This window comes from Larus michahellis, chromosome 1, assembly GCF_964199755.1.
Source record: "Larus michahellis chromosome 1, bLarMic1.1, whole genome shotgun sequence".
NCBI lineage: Eukaryota > Metazoa > Chordata > Aves > Charadriiformes > Laridae > Larus > Larus michahellis.
Window position 1 is genome coordinate 200,217,703 of NC_133896.1, and position 18,702 is coordinate 200,236,404.

The 18,702-nt window shown below is 39.2% G+C and overlaps 1 protein-coding gene across 2 annotated transcripts in view; it reads right to left on the bottom strand.

The window, feature by feature from the left end:
* Positions 1-8,373: 8,373 nt before the first annotated feature.
* The window catches only part of WASF3 (WASP family member 3), an 82,723-nt gene continuing 72,394 nt past the window's right edge, over positions 8,374-18,702 (bottom strand). Inside the window, exons 8-11 of one of the 2 annotated variants that reach the window (XM_074568821.1) lie at positions 13,840-14,006; positions 12,727-12,990; positions 10,732-11,102; positions 8,374-10,052 (exon numbers count right to left, since the gene is read on the bottom strand). In XM_074568821.1, coding sequence (XP_074424922.1) covers positions 9,895-10,052; positions 10,732-11,102; positions 12,727-12,990; positions 13,840-14,006 — 960 coding nt within the window. In that variant the 3' untranslated portion in view covers positions 8,374-9,894. Of the gene's footprint in view, positions 10,053-10,731; positions 11,103-12,726; positions 12,991-13,839; positions 14,007-15,814; positions 15,991-18,702 lie in introns of both variants that reach the window. The other variant, XM_074568812.1, reaches the window with a different exon arrangement.

Genomic DNA, 18,702 nt, shown 5'->3' on the forward strand with positions numbered 1-18,702 from the left:
ATTAGTAGAGCGGAGCTCACATTGCATCATGTCTTAATAGCTGGGTTTCTCTTATTTCAGAACGCCTGTCTGCGCGGGGCAGTGCCTCCACAGAAAACGTGTGGAAATTGAAGGGACATCATTTTATTAAGACGACCAGCAATTTTAAAGACGACGAAATTTCACCAAGGTACATTGGAATCTTTGCTCTGTGGTTGTACAGAAAAATAAAAGCATTGAGAGTCTGGGGTATAGCAAAGTGCAGGAATCTCCGTATCTTGAACAACTTCTCTTGTCTGGGTTCTCATACAGCCAAATTTTAATTAGAACGAACTCTTAACGATTGCCCCATTTGTCCACTGGAGGTCAGTATCCTTCTACAAAAAGACAGTCCCTCTTACCTGGTGCCTTTACAGGGGATAGAACTCCTACAGCAGCACCTCATTCTCCTGCCACAGGATTTTAAGGCTTCAGGTCCAAGATGAAGACAGAAGCCTAGTATGGGTCCATCGCTGCCAAAGGAAGCCCCCTCCTCGCACGTCCCTTCTCAATCAAGCTAAGGTTTTAATAAGGTCACACAAAAAATTGAAGGAACCTCAAATTTATTGTTTTCCCAGATATTAAGCTGGCTCGAGCAGGGCAAAAGCTCCGAGAGCCATCCTGCAGCTCTCCTGCCACCACTGCAGCATTGTAGGAGGCAAATGCCTTGCTCCCCTCTCACCTCGTTGGGCAGGGAATTCCGAACTGATGAATAAACGCGTTCAAACATTTTCATGCTTCCTGCATTACCTGGCCTTGTATTTTAATCCAATACTACAGTGCAATTGCCAGGCGATAGATTTTTACTGTCTAGTTACTCCTACTTGGCTCGTTTGCCGGGATGAGCTCCAGAGAAGGCGCCTGTTTAGGCTGCTACACGCGCTGCGTGGGAGATGCGCTGCCCCACGCGGCTTTCAGAAACGCTCCCTCATTAGCGATGCTTCTTCAGCAACTGCCAACACTTTGCCAGACGTTCAGCACATCCGAGCTAGGGGTGCTTGCCTCTCCCAAGCTGAGCAACGTAGGATGTTGAAGGCTGACGACAGCAGCGGACAGGAGGGAGGGAGTGTGGCGGGGAAGGGTAAACAGCCGTGAAAACAGAGCTGTTGGGCAGTCACGCGTAGATCACAGCCACTGGTCAGACACTGCCCATACCGGTATTTTAGTTGGGATGAGAAGCACTTTGGAAGCAAATCTGCTCATTCCCGCTTGCCATGCTTTAATTCCCGTCATGGAGCAGCGCACGAATTCGATTCCTCGCAGAGGCAGCTTAGTGTGAGACCTGCTCTCGCTGCAGCAGCGGGAAGCAGAGCTCCTGAAGCCTGGCTACTGCTGCACCCACTGCTCTCCCGTGTACAGACTGGCTCCCTTTGAGGTCTGCTTCCGAGTAACATGGACAGGGCTGACCAACCAGATGACATGAAGCCTGTTCAGGCTGCAGTTTTGCCTATTTCCAGTAGAGGACTTGTGATCTATGGATCTCAAAGCAATCCCAGTGGAAGGAAAGGAACACTACCAGGGACTCTCCTTGCCTTCGCATCTCTGGTTTGGGCACCAAATGGAAAAATGGAGACATGAAGTCTGATGAGCTGAGACATCCCCATGCCATGTATCTCAAGACCTGGCACTTTCAAGTTCTACATTATTTTCTTTAACTTCTGTGCTAATAAATTAATGGTGCCTTCGATAACTTCAGTTCTGTCCTGCCAAGAGCCCTGATGTTCTCAGAGAGACACTTTGCTCTTTCCGTCCCACCACTACTCCATTTCATTCCACATATGCTTCCAGAGCCGACCAATTTTTTCTACAACCTTTCTACAGTGCTGGGATCCCTGTTAGCTTTGGAACAGATGGGTGAGAATAATGGTTGCTGCCCAAAACCCAGAGAGAAGCGATACCTGCAGCAGGCTGGCAATTACAGCAATTGTGCAAAGCTCACACCTGGAAGCCTTATAATAGAGCTCGACTTTAGAAGTACGCTTTACCCACAGATTCCTTAAATATCCTACCACCCTGAATATTCATGTTTCGCTTTCTGAGTAGGAAACATTCCCAGTTCGCTCGACTCCTTTAATAATTCTTGTATTCATGAATTTTAAAGACGACTATTTCCTATTTAAATGTCAACTTAAGTCTATTTATCCAAATCAGGTATTGAGGCCAGCAGCACTGCCAGTGCCGTTTGTGCTCTCATGTCTCATCTGATCAGTGAAAGAAATAAAAGCTGAAGCAGGCAGACGGCTGAATCGGAGAGAAAGGTCATTACATACTGCAACTAATAAGGTGAAGAGAATAAAATAGATAAGGTGATCTTCAGGGAGAAGGTTAAAACTTAGCCTCACCATTCAGAGGGTATTTCTGTATGGAGATAAAATAAAACAAATACAAAGAGAAGTATCATCAATTATTCACCAAAATATCTTCTGTTTAGCACAGGAGAAATCCTGGCCTTTCTCTTCTTCACCATCTCTGTCCTAAAATCCTCTATTTTCCTACCTCCCATTTAAGAGACAGAAGAATGCCACAGATCTGTGGTGTTACTCTCCCCATTGAAGTGAGGCATCTTGCACTTAAATGCTTTTTCTCTGATAAAACGGTAAGTAAGAAGCAACATTACAGCTAGATAACTCCCACGTCTCTTATCTCAAATAATTCTAGTTGTTAGCACCTGCCTCAGAATTTGGTGTGTTTTAACTAGGTTTGAAAATCCCTAAAGTGAGGATTTATTATCACTTTCGGCAAAGTACAAAGTAAATCTATCATGCCACATACATAATTCATATAAATTCTAGAAACATAGCAAGGAATATAGGTCAGGAGGGGCACCACAGGAGAGGGATGGAGCGTCCTTTACTTAAAGCATGTGGTAGACCTAAATTCAGTTTCCTAGACAGACTATGTCAACTTAAAGAATGAAGATGGCTCTTAAATAATATAAGAGGCAAAGGGCGACTTGACAGTCACTGAGGGCTTTGAAGAGAATACAGAGAATGAACAAAAATGAGATAACTTTTTTTTTTCAGATAAGAATTCGTCTGATGAAGTCAGTTGGGTACAAGGTGGCTATCTTGCTTATCTATCTTAGAAGACTGGTGAAATGTCACAATGGTGGTTTTCAACAGCTATGGGAAGTCAGTGACTGGTTATTGGGAGAAGCAACGAGAGCCATCAGGATCCATGTATTTCAAAGTGAACTCCAAATGCCCCGAGGAACCGTTGACATTATAAATAATCAAGGTCCGGGTATATGTCAATATTTCAATGTACACACTGAAACACAGTGCTGCAGACATTACATACCTTAACATTCTCTTGTCACAATCAGATTAAATATTTTGATGAACCTACACAAGAGATCTTCACAGCAATCCAAAAAGTTCACTAACTACACTAAGCAAAACTTCTAACCCTTTGTTAAGAGAAACTGTGCCATAAACAGAAATCACATAGAAATAAATTTATGAGAAAGCTTTTACAGTCTAGAAAGTGTTACTGTGGTAGTCATAATGAGAATATGAAACAAAATAAAATCCTTCTTCCTCAAATACAGAAATAACATTCACAGCAATGGCATTCAGAAGCAGTTTAGCCAGCTGCGTGAAGGCACCTTAAAAAAAAAAAAAGAGTTTTAGGACGTCTGCTAAATTTGGAAAGAAACCCAAACAGAACAGACAAATGAACCAATCCAGATGTAGCTAAAAACACCACAAAAACAGACTAGAGAAAATGAATACACACAAATCTGAAGCCATCACAGAATGGTAGGGGCTGGAAGGGACCTCTGGAGATCATCTAGTCCAACCCCCCTGCCAGAGCAGGGTCACCCAGAGCAGGTTGCACAGGAACGCGTCCAGGCGGGTTTTGAATGTCTCCAGAGTTGGAGACTCCACCACCTCTCTGGGCAGCCTGTGCCAGTGCTCTGCCACCCTCAGGGTAAAGAAGTTCCTCCTCATGTTTAGGTGGAACTTCCTATGCTCAAGTTTGTGCCCGTTACCTCTTGTCCTGTCCCCAGGCACCACTGAAAAGAGCCTGGCCCCATCCTCCTGACACCCACCCTTTAAGTATTTATAAGCATTGATAAGGTCCCTCCTCAGTCTTTTTTTGCAGACTAAGAAGACCCAAATCCCTCAGCCTTTCTTCATAAGAGAGATTTTATAGTCCCCTAATCGTATTTGTAGCCCTATGTCCAAAACAAGATTAACATGAGGTCTCACATGGCTGGAATGAGCAGGAACTTTGGAAATACTCAAGTTTCATCACTAAGCTAAGCCTATGATAAACAATCCTGCTACTACCATCATCCTGTGTGGAAGGAGGCCCTGTACCTGGAAGCAGCACCCCTTGTAACATCCACTGCTACCAGCACAGGCACAGAACAAGAATCTATTCAAGGGAAAGAAGCCATGGCCAACCAACCAAACAACCAAAGTCCTGCTGACACAGTTAATGGGAAAATCCTTGGCTGGTAACATGCAAACTACCTATTAAAAACCAGAAGAAAGAGACTCAAGAGAGAAGGACACAGAAGGGACAGGCTGCAGGTGAAAATCAGCACCGCGCTATTGACTTCAGAAGAGTAAAGGTATTTTTACAACAGCTGGGGACTGCATCCAGTTCGCAAAGGGTGACAAGCAATGGGCACAGGCCATTCAGCAAGTGACGGAAAGGTACCTGATAAGGGACCACAAACTCAAATTTGTTAGAGAAAGAGAATATTAACAGCAGGTTTACTCAGGAAACTGAATAAGGAATGCATCAGCCTGATTTTCAAGAAAAACAGAGAAAACATGACTTCTGCCATCTCCTTCAGTATAGATGGTAGGACCCCTGTTTAAGGTTCCTCTCAAAGACAGACGGCACAGATTGCTCAATATTAGCTGGTATTAGGGTAACTTTTCAGATTCCCAGCCCTCTCTTCCTTCCTTTAACCCACACTACACTGGCAACGTGAGCGATTGCTGAATGGGGCAACTAGTTTTCACGTGGCATGACAGCGTGTTAGCAACTGAAAATGCTGAGTGGCTCAGAAAGGCAACACATCTAAGACGAGCTGTTGAGACATCTCCGAAACGGTTGCCCTCAGCTCTAATCTCCAAAGCACTCTGCACGTGACCTCCCCCACCAAGACAGAAGAAGAGAAGTACTCCCTCCTCCGGCTAATCAGATAAGAACTTCTCTATTTATCTGCAGCACTAAGAATTAATCTCTAAAGAGACTACTATATTTAGCTAAGAATCTCTTAAGGGCTACTTGTTTTCTTATGCAGCTGAAGGAAAGCGCAGTCCAGCACAAACATACGACATTACATTCCACATGTAGTGGCCCACACCTATGTCATCTAGATGAGAACACGTTTCTCCATAGAAACCTACAGATATTTGACAGCACACAAAAAGATACTCTTTGCCTCCACCGCCTCCTCGTATTAGTAGAAAAATCAAAATATTATATTCTTTCCCCCTGTTTTGTACTTAAAGGACCTTTTTTTTTTTCTTCAGCGTTCCCGTTCTTTCTATCCACCTCTAATGAAAGACAATGGTTGACTGGAAACCTACAGTCCTTCTGGAGTTCCCACACTTCCTTAAAGTCCAAGGGAACCAGGAAGGTTATTCAGTGCCATGCTCAAATCACTCCCAACTATTCTGTGGCAGATGCCAGGGGCTGAGAGATTCTAGGAGGGATCCCATTTATTTTCACTCCCTGTATGGCACCGAGCACACAGACAACACTGAAGTGCACAAATGCAGAGCTGCCTCAAGATGCTGAAAAATCTTTGGACTTCCATGTGTGTGCAGTTCTTGTGTGTTTGTATGTGCTGGTATCAGGAACACCTCAAATTCAGACTCAGACTTTACAGTTCATGCTGGCTACCTCCCCTCCCAGGGCAAGAAACTTTTCCAAAAAGCAGACTATGGTAGGTTGGATTTTTTTTTTGCTTGGTTTTTCAGGAGGAAGAAGGGTAATGTCACCTTAAAAAACAAAATTTAAAAAATATTTAAAAAAAACCCCAACACTGTCAAAGCCATCTTTGGATAAGCTGTTCTAATATTTATTTTACTCTTCTGCTAGGAAATAGTATCTCAGCTTGAGATTGAATTTGTGCAACTTCAGCTTCCAGCCTCAAGATTCTAATGAATTTTTCATTATCATCAGAGGTTTACACTCAGTTCAGTTTACAGTGAGATTTTAAACATTTTCAGAAGTTACACATCTGCTGTATCCTTCTGTGTGTTATTTCAAGTGGAAGCAAACACCTCTTCATTATTAAAACTACGCCTGGCACATGAGAGACAGCATACCTGCAAAATACATCACAGGAATAGATTTCCCGAAGAGTAAATTTCCCTTCCTCCCAACTCCATTTGCATACCACAAACGAGCTCAATTTTGAGCTTGTTCTGAACAGCATGCACCTCTCTCACAATAAAGATTTTTTTTTTCCCTTATTCTTCGTGCAGTTCATCTTAGTACAGAAAAATCCAAAATACCTAAAAACTCAAGTGATGCCAGTTTAGTTGCATGGAAATATTTTTTAACATTCAAAAGACAACCATAAAACCTGTAGAAGCGGTACACCGAGTGATCAGTCTTAACTCCAACTGATAAACGAGCAGTTATAAATGCTTTACTAAACAGCCTTTGAACCAAATTGCAAGCTCATAAATTCAGTTTTTATTGGTGTCTTTGCTCTAAATCACCTGAGTTAAGGTCAAATCGATGGAAAATTTCAGCAAAATAAGAAGCAAGCGCAAGAGGGCCTGGAATTTTCAGTTGAACAGAGTAAAGATTAATTTTTTTTCCCAGGAAACAACCAAGTCTAAGATGCATAAACAAATCTTTTAAATTTACAATTAGGCTACTGTATTACACAATTGGTTTATGTAAGTTCTTCCCAGTATGATGAAAAGCCTCTCCTGTTACCATACCAGGTCTTAACCTGATTGCAATTAAAAGATTAAAAATATTTTTCAAGTAGGCAGACATTGGTTTGCATTTTACAGTATCATGCTTGGTGTCATTAACTGACGAAGACTCGTTCTTATTAAAAAAAGTGGGGAAGGGAACTTGCTAATACAACTCGTACATTCTGTTCTGTCTTTTTGGAAGCAAAGCTGTTTAATGCATTTCACTGAAAAAAAGAATAAAGCTACGTGTAGGGAAATTAAAGCCTGTTTACACCAGCCAAGAAATTCAACTTGGAGCTTGCATCAAGGTTGCAAAAGAACAAAGAAGTATGCACGTTAGGAGGAGCAGCAGGACCTTAAAAGGAGTCTGGTTTTGTAGATTCCAGCCTCCAACGCAGTAAAATCGTGGTTCCTGGGATCACAGATAGCATTTGGGAGCTCTACATTTTCATTTCCGTTATTTATCAAGAAGGGATAAAGAATAATAGCAAAATCTTACTAATCTAAGGAAAGAAACACAGGCTTAAAAGTGAGATTTTATTCATATTTGTTACTTCTTCACAACTCAAAGTGTGATAAAACTGATAAAAACAGCCTAGAATAATATTAGTTTACATCACTAAATTCAATTCACATTCTATTAATAAAATACCGAAAGGAAAATGACAACATTGCAGGTTCAGAAAAACAGGTCAGCTACTATGACTGAAAAATCTACACTATCTTAACTGGTCACAACTGATTGCTTGTTGAATGCTTATTATTTAAAATTAACACAAATTACAAAATTTCAGACACACCCAACTCCTGTGCTCATAAAATATATCTTCTGTCATATCAAATTTCATTAGATTGGAAAGAATTTTCTACTGAGATATTTCATTTCAGCATGTATTAAAAGAATACTGAGAGTACTCTCCCCACCTATACAGCGACGTAACGATGCAGTCCCAGTTACGCTTTTAGCCCACTCCCTCCAAAGAATCATTTTGCAAGCCACTCCGCAAGCACAGCATGATGATAAGTCATCTCTCATACAGTGATGAAAACCACCATCGGGCTACGGCCTAAATTCTGTCCTCTGTGGTGGACACACAGACCCCAGACTCCAGCACACAAAATAAAGCAGACTTCAGCTCTGTAGTTCAAGGCAAAGACAAAGCCAGCTCCAACTGCAACAGAGATGAGTACCTCCAGCTGCCACCAGTTCCCAAGAGCTGAAGCTGCTCGCCGTTATGCAGAGATTGGTCATACTTTACGTGATAAATTTTAACCCCAACATCGAGGCAGGATGTTACCACCCTACCATAAAGACAGCCACCGCAGATTGAAAACTCATAACGCAGAATAAACAGCAAATGCAGTAGCCGATAGTTCACATGCAAACATCGTGTTAGACTGTTACATTTCCAGGCCTGTTAATTGTTTAAACACAAGTTAGATAATAATCTTCCATTTCTCTTTTTATTTTACATACTTTCTTTTTTTAAGAACAGACAGGGTCTCATGGAAAAAAGGAGCTTTACCAAACGTCGGACCTGGAATTACACAGACTTCAGTTACAAAGATTAAAACTGTAATCTGGTAAGGAAAGAACTCTTCCCCCGCTATGAATACATTTTTAAAAAGCCTCATCAGGCAAAGCAGCAGCCTGACTCTCAGTCCAGAAGAAAGAAAAAACCCAAAAAACCATTTTAATACTGTACAAAAAAAAAAAGGTTATTACTTTTAAAGAAAACAGACAGCCAAAGCAGACTGTATGGCAGCAACTCTTCCTAGGGAAGGAGAAAACAAGTGTGTGCATATATATGGCATAGTACCTAAACAGACATTACAACTGCTTTAACTGCCAATGTTTTATCAACGGGATGTACTGGAAAAGAAATACATTCAAAATAATAGTTTTGAGCAAACGTGCTACAGGAAACAGAAAACGATCTGTCATGACTATACATGTACAAACCAACAACAACACTTATTTACAAACATTTATACCTCCAGGCATAAAACCCAAGTTTAATACTTGTGAAATGTATCTGATTGCTAGATCTGGACTGTTCCAATGTTCAGTAATAAGAGAGTCACATTTCTACACTGCAATAACCGTATGGCTTCAATCAGGTCTATCCTGAAGTCTTTGCATCTAGTTGATCTGTACCACAAAACTGAAAAGCTCTACAGGTATTTTAACTTTCATTTGAAATGTGGACATGAATCCGCTACCTATCAGGGACTCCCCAGCACTCTGCCCAACAAGCAGCCAGCAAACCCAGAGCTGGTACTGTTAGAAACTTAGCCAGTCTGCTCACAAAACGGTAATTTTGGATCACATGGATTCCTTCTTCAAAGCATACATTTCATCATCTTCTACATTTTTAAGATTAAAAAAAAAGATTATATAAAAACAATTCTATATGCAAAAAAACCTACGCCCAGAAGTGATTAAAAATAGACTAAGGTGGGCATAATCAGTAACTAATAAAAAAAGCTAAAAATCCTATTTATGGAACTCAACACTTCACTCAGTCATATAGTTAACTGCCCTCAAAGACTAACAACCAGACCACTTCACAAGTACCTACATTGCTTACATAATTAAAAGAATAAGATGTAAAGTCAAAAAAATATATTTTATCCCTTCAAGATCAGGAAAGTAAAATAAAATGCTGGTTCTGTAACAGTGCAACAACTGCAGCATATTTTGCATGCAGCACATGATTTGCTACATTTAGTGGCACTTAAGTATTATGCGGTAAATACTGAAAGTAAGACAAGTTTCTGATCTGCATAAGCATAATCACATCATCATTACCAGAGTTGCTAAGCTACAGCCTTCTGAATAATACCAACTCAATTTTAGCACTTCGATCACTAGCCTTAATACATGTCAGCGTCCTGCTTTACATCTTGCTAAGAAAGTAATCACTGAAGCCAAGTATTTACTGAACTTGCCACTGGGCTTGGACCAGGTTCAATCTGACCAATCATTCTCATCAAACTCTGAATCATCATCAGAATCGCTGTATTCCACAGCAATGCGTCTTGAAAGGATGGTTGCCACATCATTTCCAACAGGCTCTCGCTTTGCTTCTTGCTCACGTTGTTCCTGCACCTTCTTCAGCTGGATTCCTATAGAGACAATTACTCTCAGACAAAGTTTTCTGCATAAGAGATTTTAAATTTCATATTGTTATTGGTGCGTTTCTTGTATTCTAAAAATATATTCAGAAAGAAGAAGAAAAAAAGAAACCACTGAGTCAGAGAGCCTCCCTGAGCAAGGAAGAGAGAAAGACAAAGAAGGCAGACTGGAATCCATTCTCAGAGACTGAATACTTTTTAGACTTCTAAAACTCTCAACTGTATGTTAAAACTAAATAGTCAAGACTGTACGGGTCCTTTTGATCTTTTGACCATTAGACCTACAGTTCCATTTTGTAAGCAAAGTCAGGAACAGCCATTAGTCACTTGTTAAAAATCAGTGAATTGAAGCCTGGTGTTGGATAACTCAGTTCTGAACAGAAGGAAAAATCCATGTACCCCTACTGGCTACTTTATGTAACAAACACAAGTTCTGTTTTCATTTGGTTATGTCCACACAAGCACTAGAACATGTTTGACAAAGCTTTGGGCATTAGAAAAAGATCCAAAGTCAGGGTCAATACATGTTAGAATGGGTGTGTGGTACCTCTGGTTAACCAGTCTCTGCGTTAACCAGTTTCCCAGCTGGGAACAGAAGCCATAAACTCAGATCACTGGAAAACACAGTGCTTTTCATTGAAAAAAAGAAATACCTAAAGTGTCCACTTACCCATTCGAATGGCAGCAAGAAGATCGCTCCGTGCATCGCTTATTGGCGGCTGTGCAGGTTCGTGACGTTTCGCCTCTGCAGCCGGAGGAGCATGCATTGGGGAGGAAGAGAGGGATGAACCTGCAGCAGGAGGGCCCGGAGGGGGAGGAGGTGGGCCGGGAGGAGGAGGAGCAGTGACAACAAGCCCACTAGAAGGAGGAGGATGAGTAGCTGCATAGGTAGAGCCAGTCACCAGTCCAGAATGGGAAGGTGGCACAGGAAGCTGGAGGGGACTAACGAATGCCGTTTGTGCTGAAGGAATCATAGGGGGAGGAGGAGGAGGGGGAGGACCGGTGGGATTGTAATAATCCACCATCTGAGCTGGAAGCATCCTATATAAAACAGAACAAAAACATTTAATGCATTGAAAGTTACGACTTACAGAATCATCACCCCTTAAACTGCTCTCATCCAACCTCAGCTAAAACAAAGATCAAAAGGATTTTAAACTGGTGAGTTAAATATGCAAGTGACTATAAACGTATGAATTGTCAAATATTGATAATACATTGAGAGATTTAAGACAGATGACGAAGTTAAAGGCAGCATTCCTTTCAGCACTCCACAAAGTGAGACTTTTTATCTTAATACTCCTGCCTAGTTAAGTATAAAGCTGTATTTGTTACTAAACATCTACTCTGTGAGAATATTAAATTCAGTGCCTATGATGAAGAAGGGACCAAGAAAACTGGAGACTATGCATATCACTTCCATTGAAGACCAAGTGTTAGAACAAATATTAAGAGATAGTAAGAGACAGAGGCATGGAGGACAACGGAAAGTATGAATGGAAAGATTTACCCAAAGGTATATCATGCATCTCATGTGCTTCTTTAGTCAAGTTTATCAATTTAAATATTATTTAATTAAATTGATACATTTGACTGATACTTTAAAGAGGAAGAACAGGGAAGAGATTATTTCCTTGTTAAAATGTCATTAAAAAATTCTTAAGCAGAAAAAATGGGAATCAATGTAAGAGTTATGAAGCAGGTAAAGAACTAGATATAGTAGACAGGAGTTGAAGGGAAGTTACTGATGACATTCAGTGATGCGTGTCAATGTATGACGACTGTGATACACTGACAATGGCTATGTACCTGGGGACTAAGCACAAGTATTTCTGTTATAAACTGGAAATAACAGAGAAAATGCAGGTTGGAGCAGTCAATCAGAGCATAACTGAGTCACGTACAGCATGATACAGTCATGAATCAGGCAAATGCTATCCCAGGATGTATCAAGTGAGGCTGAAAAACCTTGCCTTGCTTAGTTTAAAACAGAGGCAAGAATGATTACAGTTTTCCTTAGGTTACAACTTGAAAGTTTAAGCTATGCAAGCAAAAGAACAAAAAGGCACAGACTGGTTAGAAAACAGATGTTTTCTTGCCATCGCAGGGCTAGGACTCTGGCGCCAGCCTTCCTTCAGAATGCATTCAGGCAAAATATCTACATAGGAGTTTGATAAATTCATATCTTGAATTATGGAGTTGTCTGTGACAGCAGAGGAACTCGAGTCTGTGTCTGAGGAGATCCCTTCCAATTCTGCCATAAGCTCCTTTAAAAAGTCATTTCAGGGATGCACCACAGACTGCCATATTAATCACATTCAGCAATATTTTTTCTGCACGCTGCCTGAGTTTAAAATATTATTCAAATTACGCTACTTTCCACATTAAAGGAAAACTATCCCCTTTTTAATATCATATTAGGAACCCTTAATATTTTACAAGCATATTGATTTCACCACATTCAATACTCAATACTTTCACTACTTTTTCACTTAAATTCAGTTCATACATAGAAATTATACCAATTTTTTTCAGTCCTCCCAGGGAGATAACAAATGTATTTGGGGTCTTTTTGCGTGTATGCATTATATGTTATGATGGTTATGAAAAACATGCATCCCTGTCGTTTTGTCAAGAATCCACTGGAATAAATCAGGAGTTTTACCCATATTCTGCTGGTACCACAGGTACTGAGCTATGTTGGCCCTCTGAAGGCTGGGGTGGAGGTGGAGGTGGTTGCTGAGGTCTGTTTAAAGTAGCATGTCGTACAGTGGTGGAAGGTGGTCTGTATTCATGCTCATGGCTTTGGGATGCTGCCATGTACTGCGGACCATCTCCTGTTCCATATGAAGGCATTGCTATCTGCTGATGGAGGGAATGATTCGGAGTAGCAGGATAAGAATAATCTGTAACATCAGATGCATGGGACCTAAAATTAAAGTAAATGGATGCAGAAGAACAGATTATGTGAGTGTAACAGGGTATTATCTAAATAGCTCACAAGAAAAGCTAAAAAGAATGCAAACAGAATTATTTTTGTTGTAACAGGACTCCCTGATTAAGCACCATTCCCTTGTACGTCCACAGAAAGCACAAGAACAAATGCAACAAAAAAACATGGTTCAGTTTAACATGACTTGAAAATAAATTAGTCTGAAAAGTCAGCATAAAAGGACTGAAATGGAATGTTTTCAATATTTCAGCATACTAGCTGCATGCAGAATGTCCTCCTATAATGCAGAGGCAAAAAAATTTAGAGCTTTCTCCAGAGTTTAGAGTTCTTTAGTAACCATAAGGAGGTATATTGTTTTTGACAATGATTTTGACAGTCCACTGTTTGAAATGATAATACTTATCAGGCCTGCCTTAAGTTAACAACGGCAGCAGAAAAAGGAAAGCAATACTGCAAGCACACACAATTATGCAGAAGAGTACATTTCACCAAAGCAGAGGAAACCAATTTCAAAAGTTAGAAAACGCTTTTTATTTTGTTTGCACAATTAATTTTGCTGGAAAGGCTTAGAGAAACTGGGAAATGTAAATATTAGTTGAGCAGAGAGTTCATAAAGATACAAAGTCTAGGATGCTCTGTCAAATAAGCCCAAGAGAGGGAGCAAAAGGATCTCTTAATCCCATTACTGCAAATAGTTGTTTTAGTAACGAACAATCGTGCAGCCTGGCTTTTAGTGAACACAGTAAACTGATGCACTTATCTGTAAGACTGGAAGCAAGGTAAGCAACAAAAAGCCAGGGCTTTGAGTAAAACAAAATGACAAACCCTTTGGGCATTTTGTCCTCTTTCATGCTTCCTGCCTGCTCCATTTTCTTTGCGTCACTCATGAACTCAATGCCCATTTTCCTTCTCTCCCACTCTTCTTTTCTTGTTCTTACTTTTCTCACATTAATTTGCTGGTTTCTGTTTGGATTCAGCTTGTGTTTCTCTCTCTAAAGTACAATAAGTATAACAAATACATTGTAAATTGTGACAGTCTGGACACTTGGATGTCAATGTTCAGTGAGTAATTCTTATAATTAGCAAACGAGAAGAAACATGAGCTTTTTTTTACTTTAGCATTAAAAAAGAACCACAATATAGCCAAATACACTTCTTTCAGACCTTATTTACAAAACACTGCTCATGCAGTAGCTGTCAGCATAAAAGCGTCTCTGAAACCAGTACTTATTTCTATAAGTATGGGGTATTTTATAGCTTAGTTCCTACAGCTAAGACTAACGCAACACAAAAATTCGAAAGCCTTCTCTCCACCTCACTACCACTCACAAAATTAACCCTTCATGCATGTAAAACAGACTTCAGGATTAAATTTCAATGAATAAAGTATCAGTGATTGAAAGTTCTCCATACATTACAGAATTTGATAGAGGCTTATATAAGTACAAGATATCTGTCATCTTAGAACATCTATATCCAACATAATGATGCATCCTACAATTTCTGCTTAAAAAACCCTACAGATTGCAAATACTATGGATATCTGCAAGCATTCACATACACGTTGAAATTGCTGGGATATAAAAGCAAAACACTTCAATATGATTATTTAAACTTGGGAATCCTGGAAGCAAGGTGTTAAGGCTAGAAAAAGAATCAAAATGTGTGAAACGCAGAATTCATGACGAAAAAATCCACATCTTGCACTTGACAGCTGAACATCAATGTCATTTTACCAGATCAACCTACAGAAAGCATAGTCTCAGTGAAACACTACAGACTGGCAAACAGGACACAATATTTTGCATTTGAAACTAAAAAAAATAAAGTAAAAATTGGTGATTAAAGGATTTTAGACAAAGAGAGGGGGTCCAAATATATTATTGAAACAGCAGTAGCAATTTTTAAAAATTTCTTTCAATTACAAGAGGATTACTCTTCACAAAGACCAAAACAGTACATATACAAAGTTCTGAGCAGATTATTATTTTTTTTAAATTAATCTCCACTGGACAGCAGACTAAAGGTATTGGTCCACACTTTTGCAGTGGTGGCTGCTTCCTCAACCCAGCCATTCAAGATTCTCTTTATTCCTAACATTACTGCTAGCAATTAACCACGACAGAGAAAATGAAATAAGTGGGAAAATCCTCTAGTGAGACCAGCTTAGTGAAAACTCAGACCTCCGTGCACACTAGGAGAAAGTAACTCCCACTGAGCTCAAGGGGAATCCTACTCAACAAAGATGAATGCGTGTCTCTAAGCAGAGATTTCTGCTACTTCAGGCAATAATGTTGCATCTAGTTTTGTAGCTTGCTTTTTAGACAAACATAACATCAATAAAGCTGAACTATTCCCCCATTAAAGCATTCTGTTAGAGGTGAAAGTATGCTCGACTGAGTAGATCACGGAAAAATATTTATTAAGCTACCAGCAGCATAACATACGACAAACTAGTCGGGAAGGAAGAGGTACTGACATTATCTAGTACAGGCAGACTTAAATGCTTTTGTAACTACAGCTACTCAAGATCAACTATAAAGCATGCAACAAACACTTATTTCACTACAGTGTATAACATTATGATGACAAAACGCTCATCTGAAGCTGAGGAAGAAAAAAATCATCACAGAATTTGTTACGTTATTTATGCTTTAAAATAATGTTGAGAAGAACTTTAAAAGATGCATTGTATGTTTTCTCTCTTCTAGCTATTCCCAACCTGTAAAAACACCTAATTCTACTCAGTATTTCTGAACATACAACTGTGGTATAACAAACGTCTTTGCCGTAAACAGACCTAGTATCTGGGGACAGTGATCCCTCGGAAGATGCTCCATGGTACACACTTTGAGACAACCTGTTGTCAGGTCTAAGCTCTTTGTCATACGCCATCATATTCCACTCCTGGCGTCTGTTCCTGGCTTTTCTAACCTTTTTCACCTCACGGGTGGTGCCATCTATGCGCTTTTGCTCCTAATGTTCAAACAAAAGAAATAAAGCATGCAAAGAGAGAAAAAAAGGAAAGGAAAAAAGCTGGTTAAAATGCAGTTAGAGTGCATGAAAATAAGACCAGATTTACAGATGAAGCCAAGTCTTCATAAAATCTCTCTGCACTGAGAATATCTCCTTACACTACAAACCTCGTTAGTACTAAGACTGCAGCTTTGCCCTTCTTCTGTAGGATGCACATGCTCATGTGATAACGACCTACTGGCTTTCCCAATACAGAAGTGTGACTGATTTTAAAAGCCAGAAAATTTAACTACTTCTGACATTCTATGTCATTTATTTAGACCATCCTGAAGAACTTGTCATTTCCTTCTCCTGCAAATCAATCTTATGCAAATATGTTACGTATGATCAGGGTTATTTTTGTTATTCATTAGGGTCACAATCACCTGAGACTTTGGGGAAGTATAGAAAAATTAGAAACACTTCCCTATTTCATAGTCTATGTGAAATGATTTTTTTTTTTAAACTTCCTCTCCCTTCTTAGATCTGATTAACTACCAAAATTCCTCCTAGTTTTTCCTCATCATTGTATCCCATTATCTTATATAAAAATGAATGATGCTAATCCTCTCTGCAATGTGTCACTAATATTCAGGCCGGTAATAATATATTACAGCTTGATGGCTTCATGACAAATCAGTCTGTTTAGTTTTTTAAATCTTTCTATATAGTTTCAGGCCCAAGCAATGTCAGTGTTTATCTATCAGTAAGATCTCCTAACAGTGGGAAGGGTATTTATGTGCTACTCTTTCTCTCAGCATTTATGAGATGTAATAATATTTAATTTTATTTTTTTAGTCAGCTCTAGAGCCCACATCTTAGAATACTAATTCAAAAATACGTTAAACATGTTTTATCTATTAATAAGTCAGTATGAGACTTTTGGCTGCTAGAAAAATAGTTTCTCAGAAAATAATTATATTGATATTCTGAGAATACACCCATATTCAATTGCATTTAGAGAAGAGTTTGGTAAAATACTGATATACAAGCATTTTATTGGGGAATCTCTGCCGTCAAAGTAAGTGATAATAGTTGGAAAGACAGTCTCACCAAAAAGAAAAAAGTACATCACAGATGAACAGATATTTTACTTCAACTGTCAAACAGCACTGAGCAAATAATTTCGAAATAATGTAATTGTCGTTATACAACTAACAAAAAAATAAATCTACTGAATGGCGTGCCTGCCCATGTTTTGGATCTCTTCCTTGTTCATGCATGTCCATACTAGGGACCTGCTGATCCACATCTGCTAACATTAAGAATGACAGAGAGAAGTCTTTTTGAAGTTCAACATCCAAATGTTCCGACAACACTTGCTCACTCCTGGCCCCTGCAGTGAGTAGATTTTTGATCTGATTCATGTTAAGTAAAGATCATCACCTTCGTTCTTAATTACTTCCTAGAAAATCTTTTTCCTCTCCAAACTTTTTAGAATCACACCCTTTTTTATCCAGGTTATGAAAGGCTTCACTCTCTCCTTTAATACCACTTCTTCACATGAAAACTTCCCAATACAGGAATTGGAGCAGAAGGGAGACAGATTCAGTCATGCTTCAGTTTAAATACATAAAAAGTTTTGCTAACCACCATAGCTGAATATGTGCTTGTTAAAGGCTTTACATCTGTCTTCCATTTGATTGCCACAAAATTAAATTTGTTTTGTCACTTTTATCCTGGTTCATTTATTAAGGTTTTGTTACTAAATCGTTGCAGGGGAAAGTACAAATAAGCCTTCTGGTTAACCAAAAATATGCTTTAGTTTTCTTTTCTCACAGAATAGTTACTCCATTTTCTAAGGGTCACAACTACATATTTCATGCAAGTCTCTAGATAAAATAAATATCCACCTTTTGACTAATGTATGATGCTGCTCAGAAGACAGTCATTTTGAGATAATTCCTATACCATAAGGAGTGCTTACATGACTGCTTACATACAACCACCTATTTAAAAATTGGGTTTTAGAGAGATCGCTATGTTTTTTATGAAAAAGGTAAAAACACATGCACTTATAAATAAACAACACAAAATAAACACAAAGCTTAGTTTGTTTTTATTGGATCTGATTCCAGCTGGATAGGGTGTTCCAAACCAGCATCTGTAAGTGTGCTAATGAATAAATATGCTGACGCCCTTTTTACTCAGACAGTACTAAACCCTACTTGTATTGGTTTTAGAATCAAATATTATATACATACATCTCTAAACCACTTCATTTCTTCCAAAACAGTGGGGCAAGCCAATTATTAGCAGCTGACAAAACTATATATACACCTCTAAGTAGTTTTAAGTTGTTCCAGGAATGCCGTCATTACCTTGACAAACAATGGTGACAGCTCTAGTTTTAATACCTAGGACAATTACAACAGAGGTTTTTTTAGGGGAGCTGAAGCCTTTCAAAATAACTATAGTTAGAAACCTTTCCTAGGAAAGTTAAGCAATATTAAGAAGAGTTACTTCCCTTAACCAAGTGTAATAGAAGCTGTGGCAGACAAGTGGATGCTGTAGGTTAAGTCAGAAAATAGGTACATCATTCAGCTGTCAGCAGGAAGCGATTTCAGCAAATACAACAAATGTATTAGAGCCCTCAAACAGCGTTAGGTTAATTTTAAGTTTGGTATTTGCATCAAGAGTTAGCAAATGATGTTTCAAGCGTCTTAATAAAGA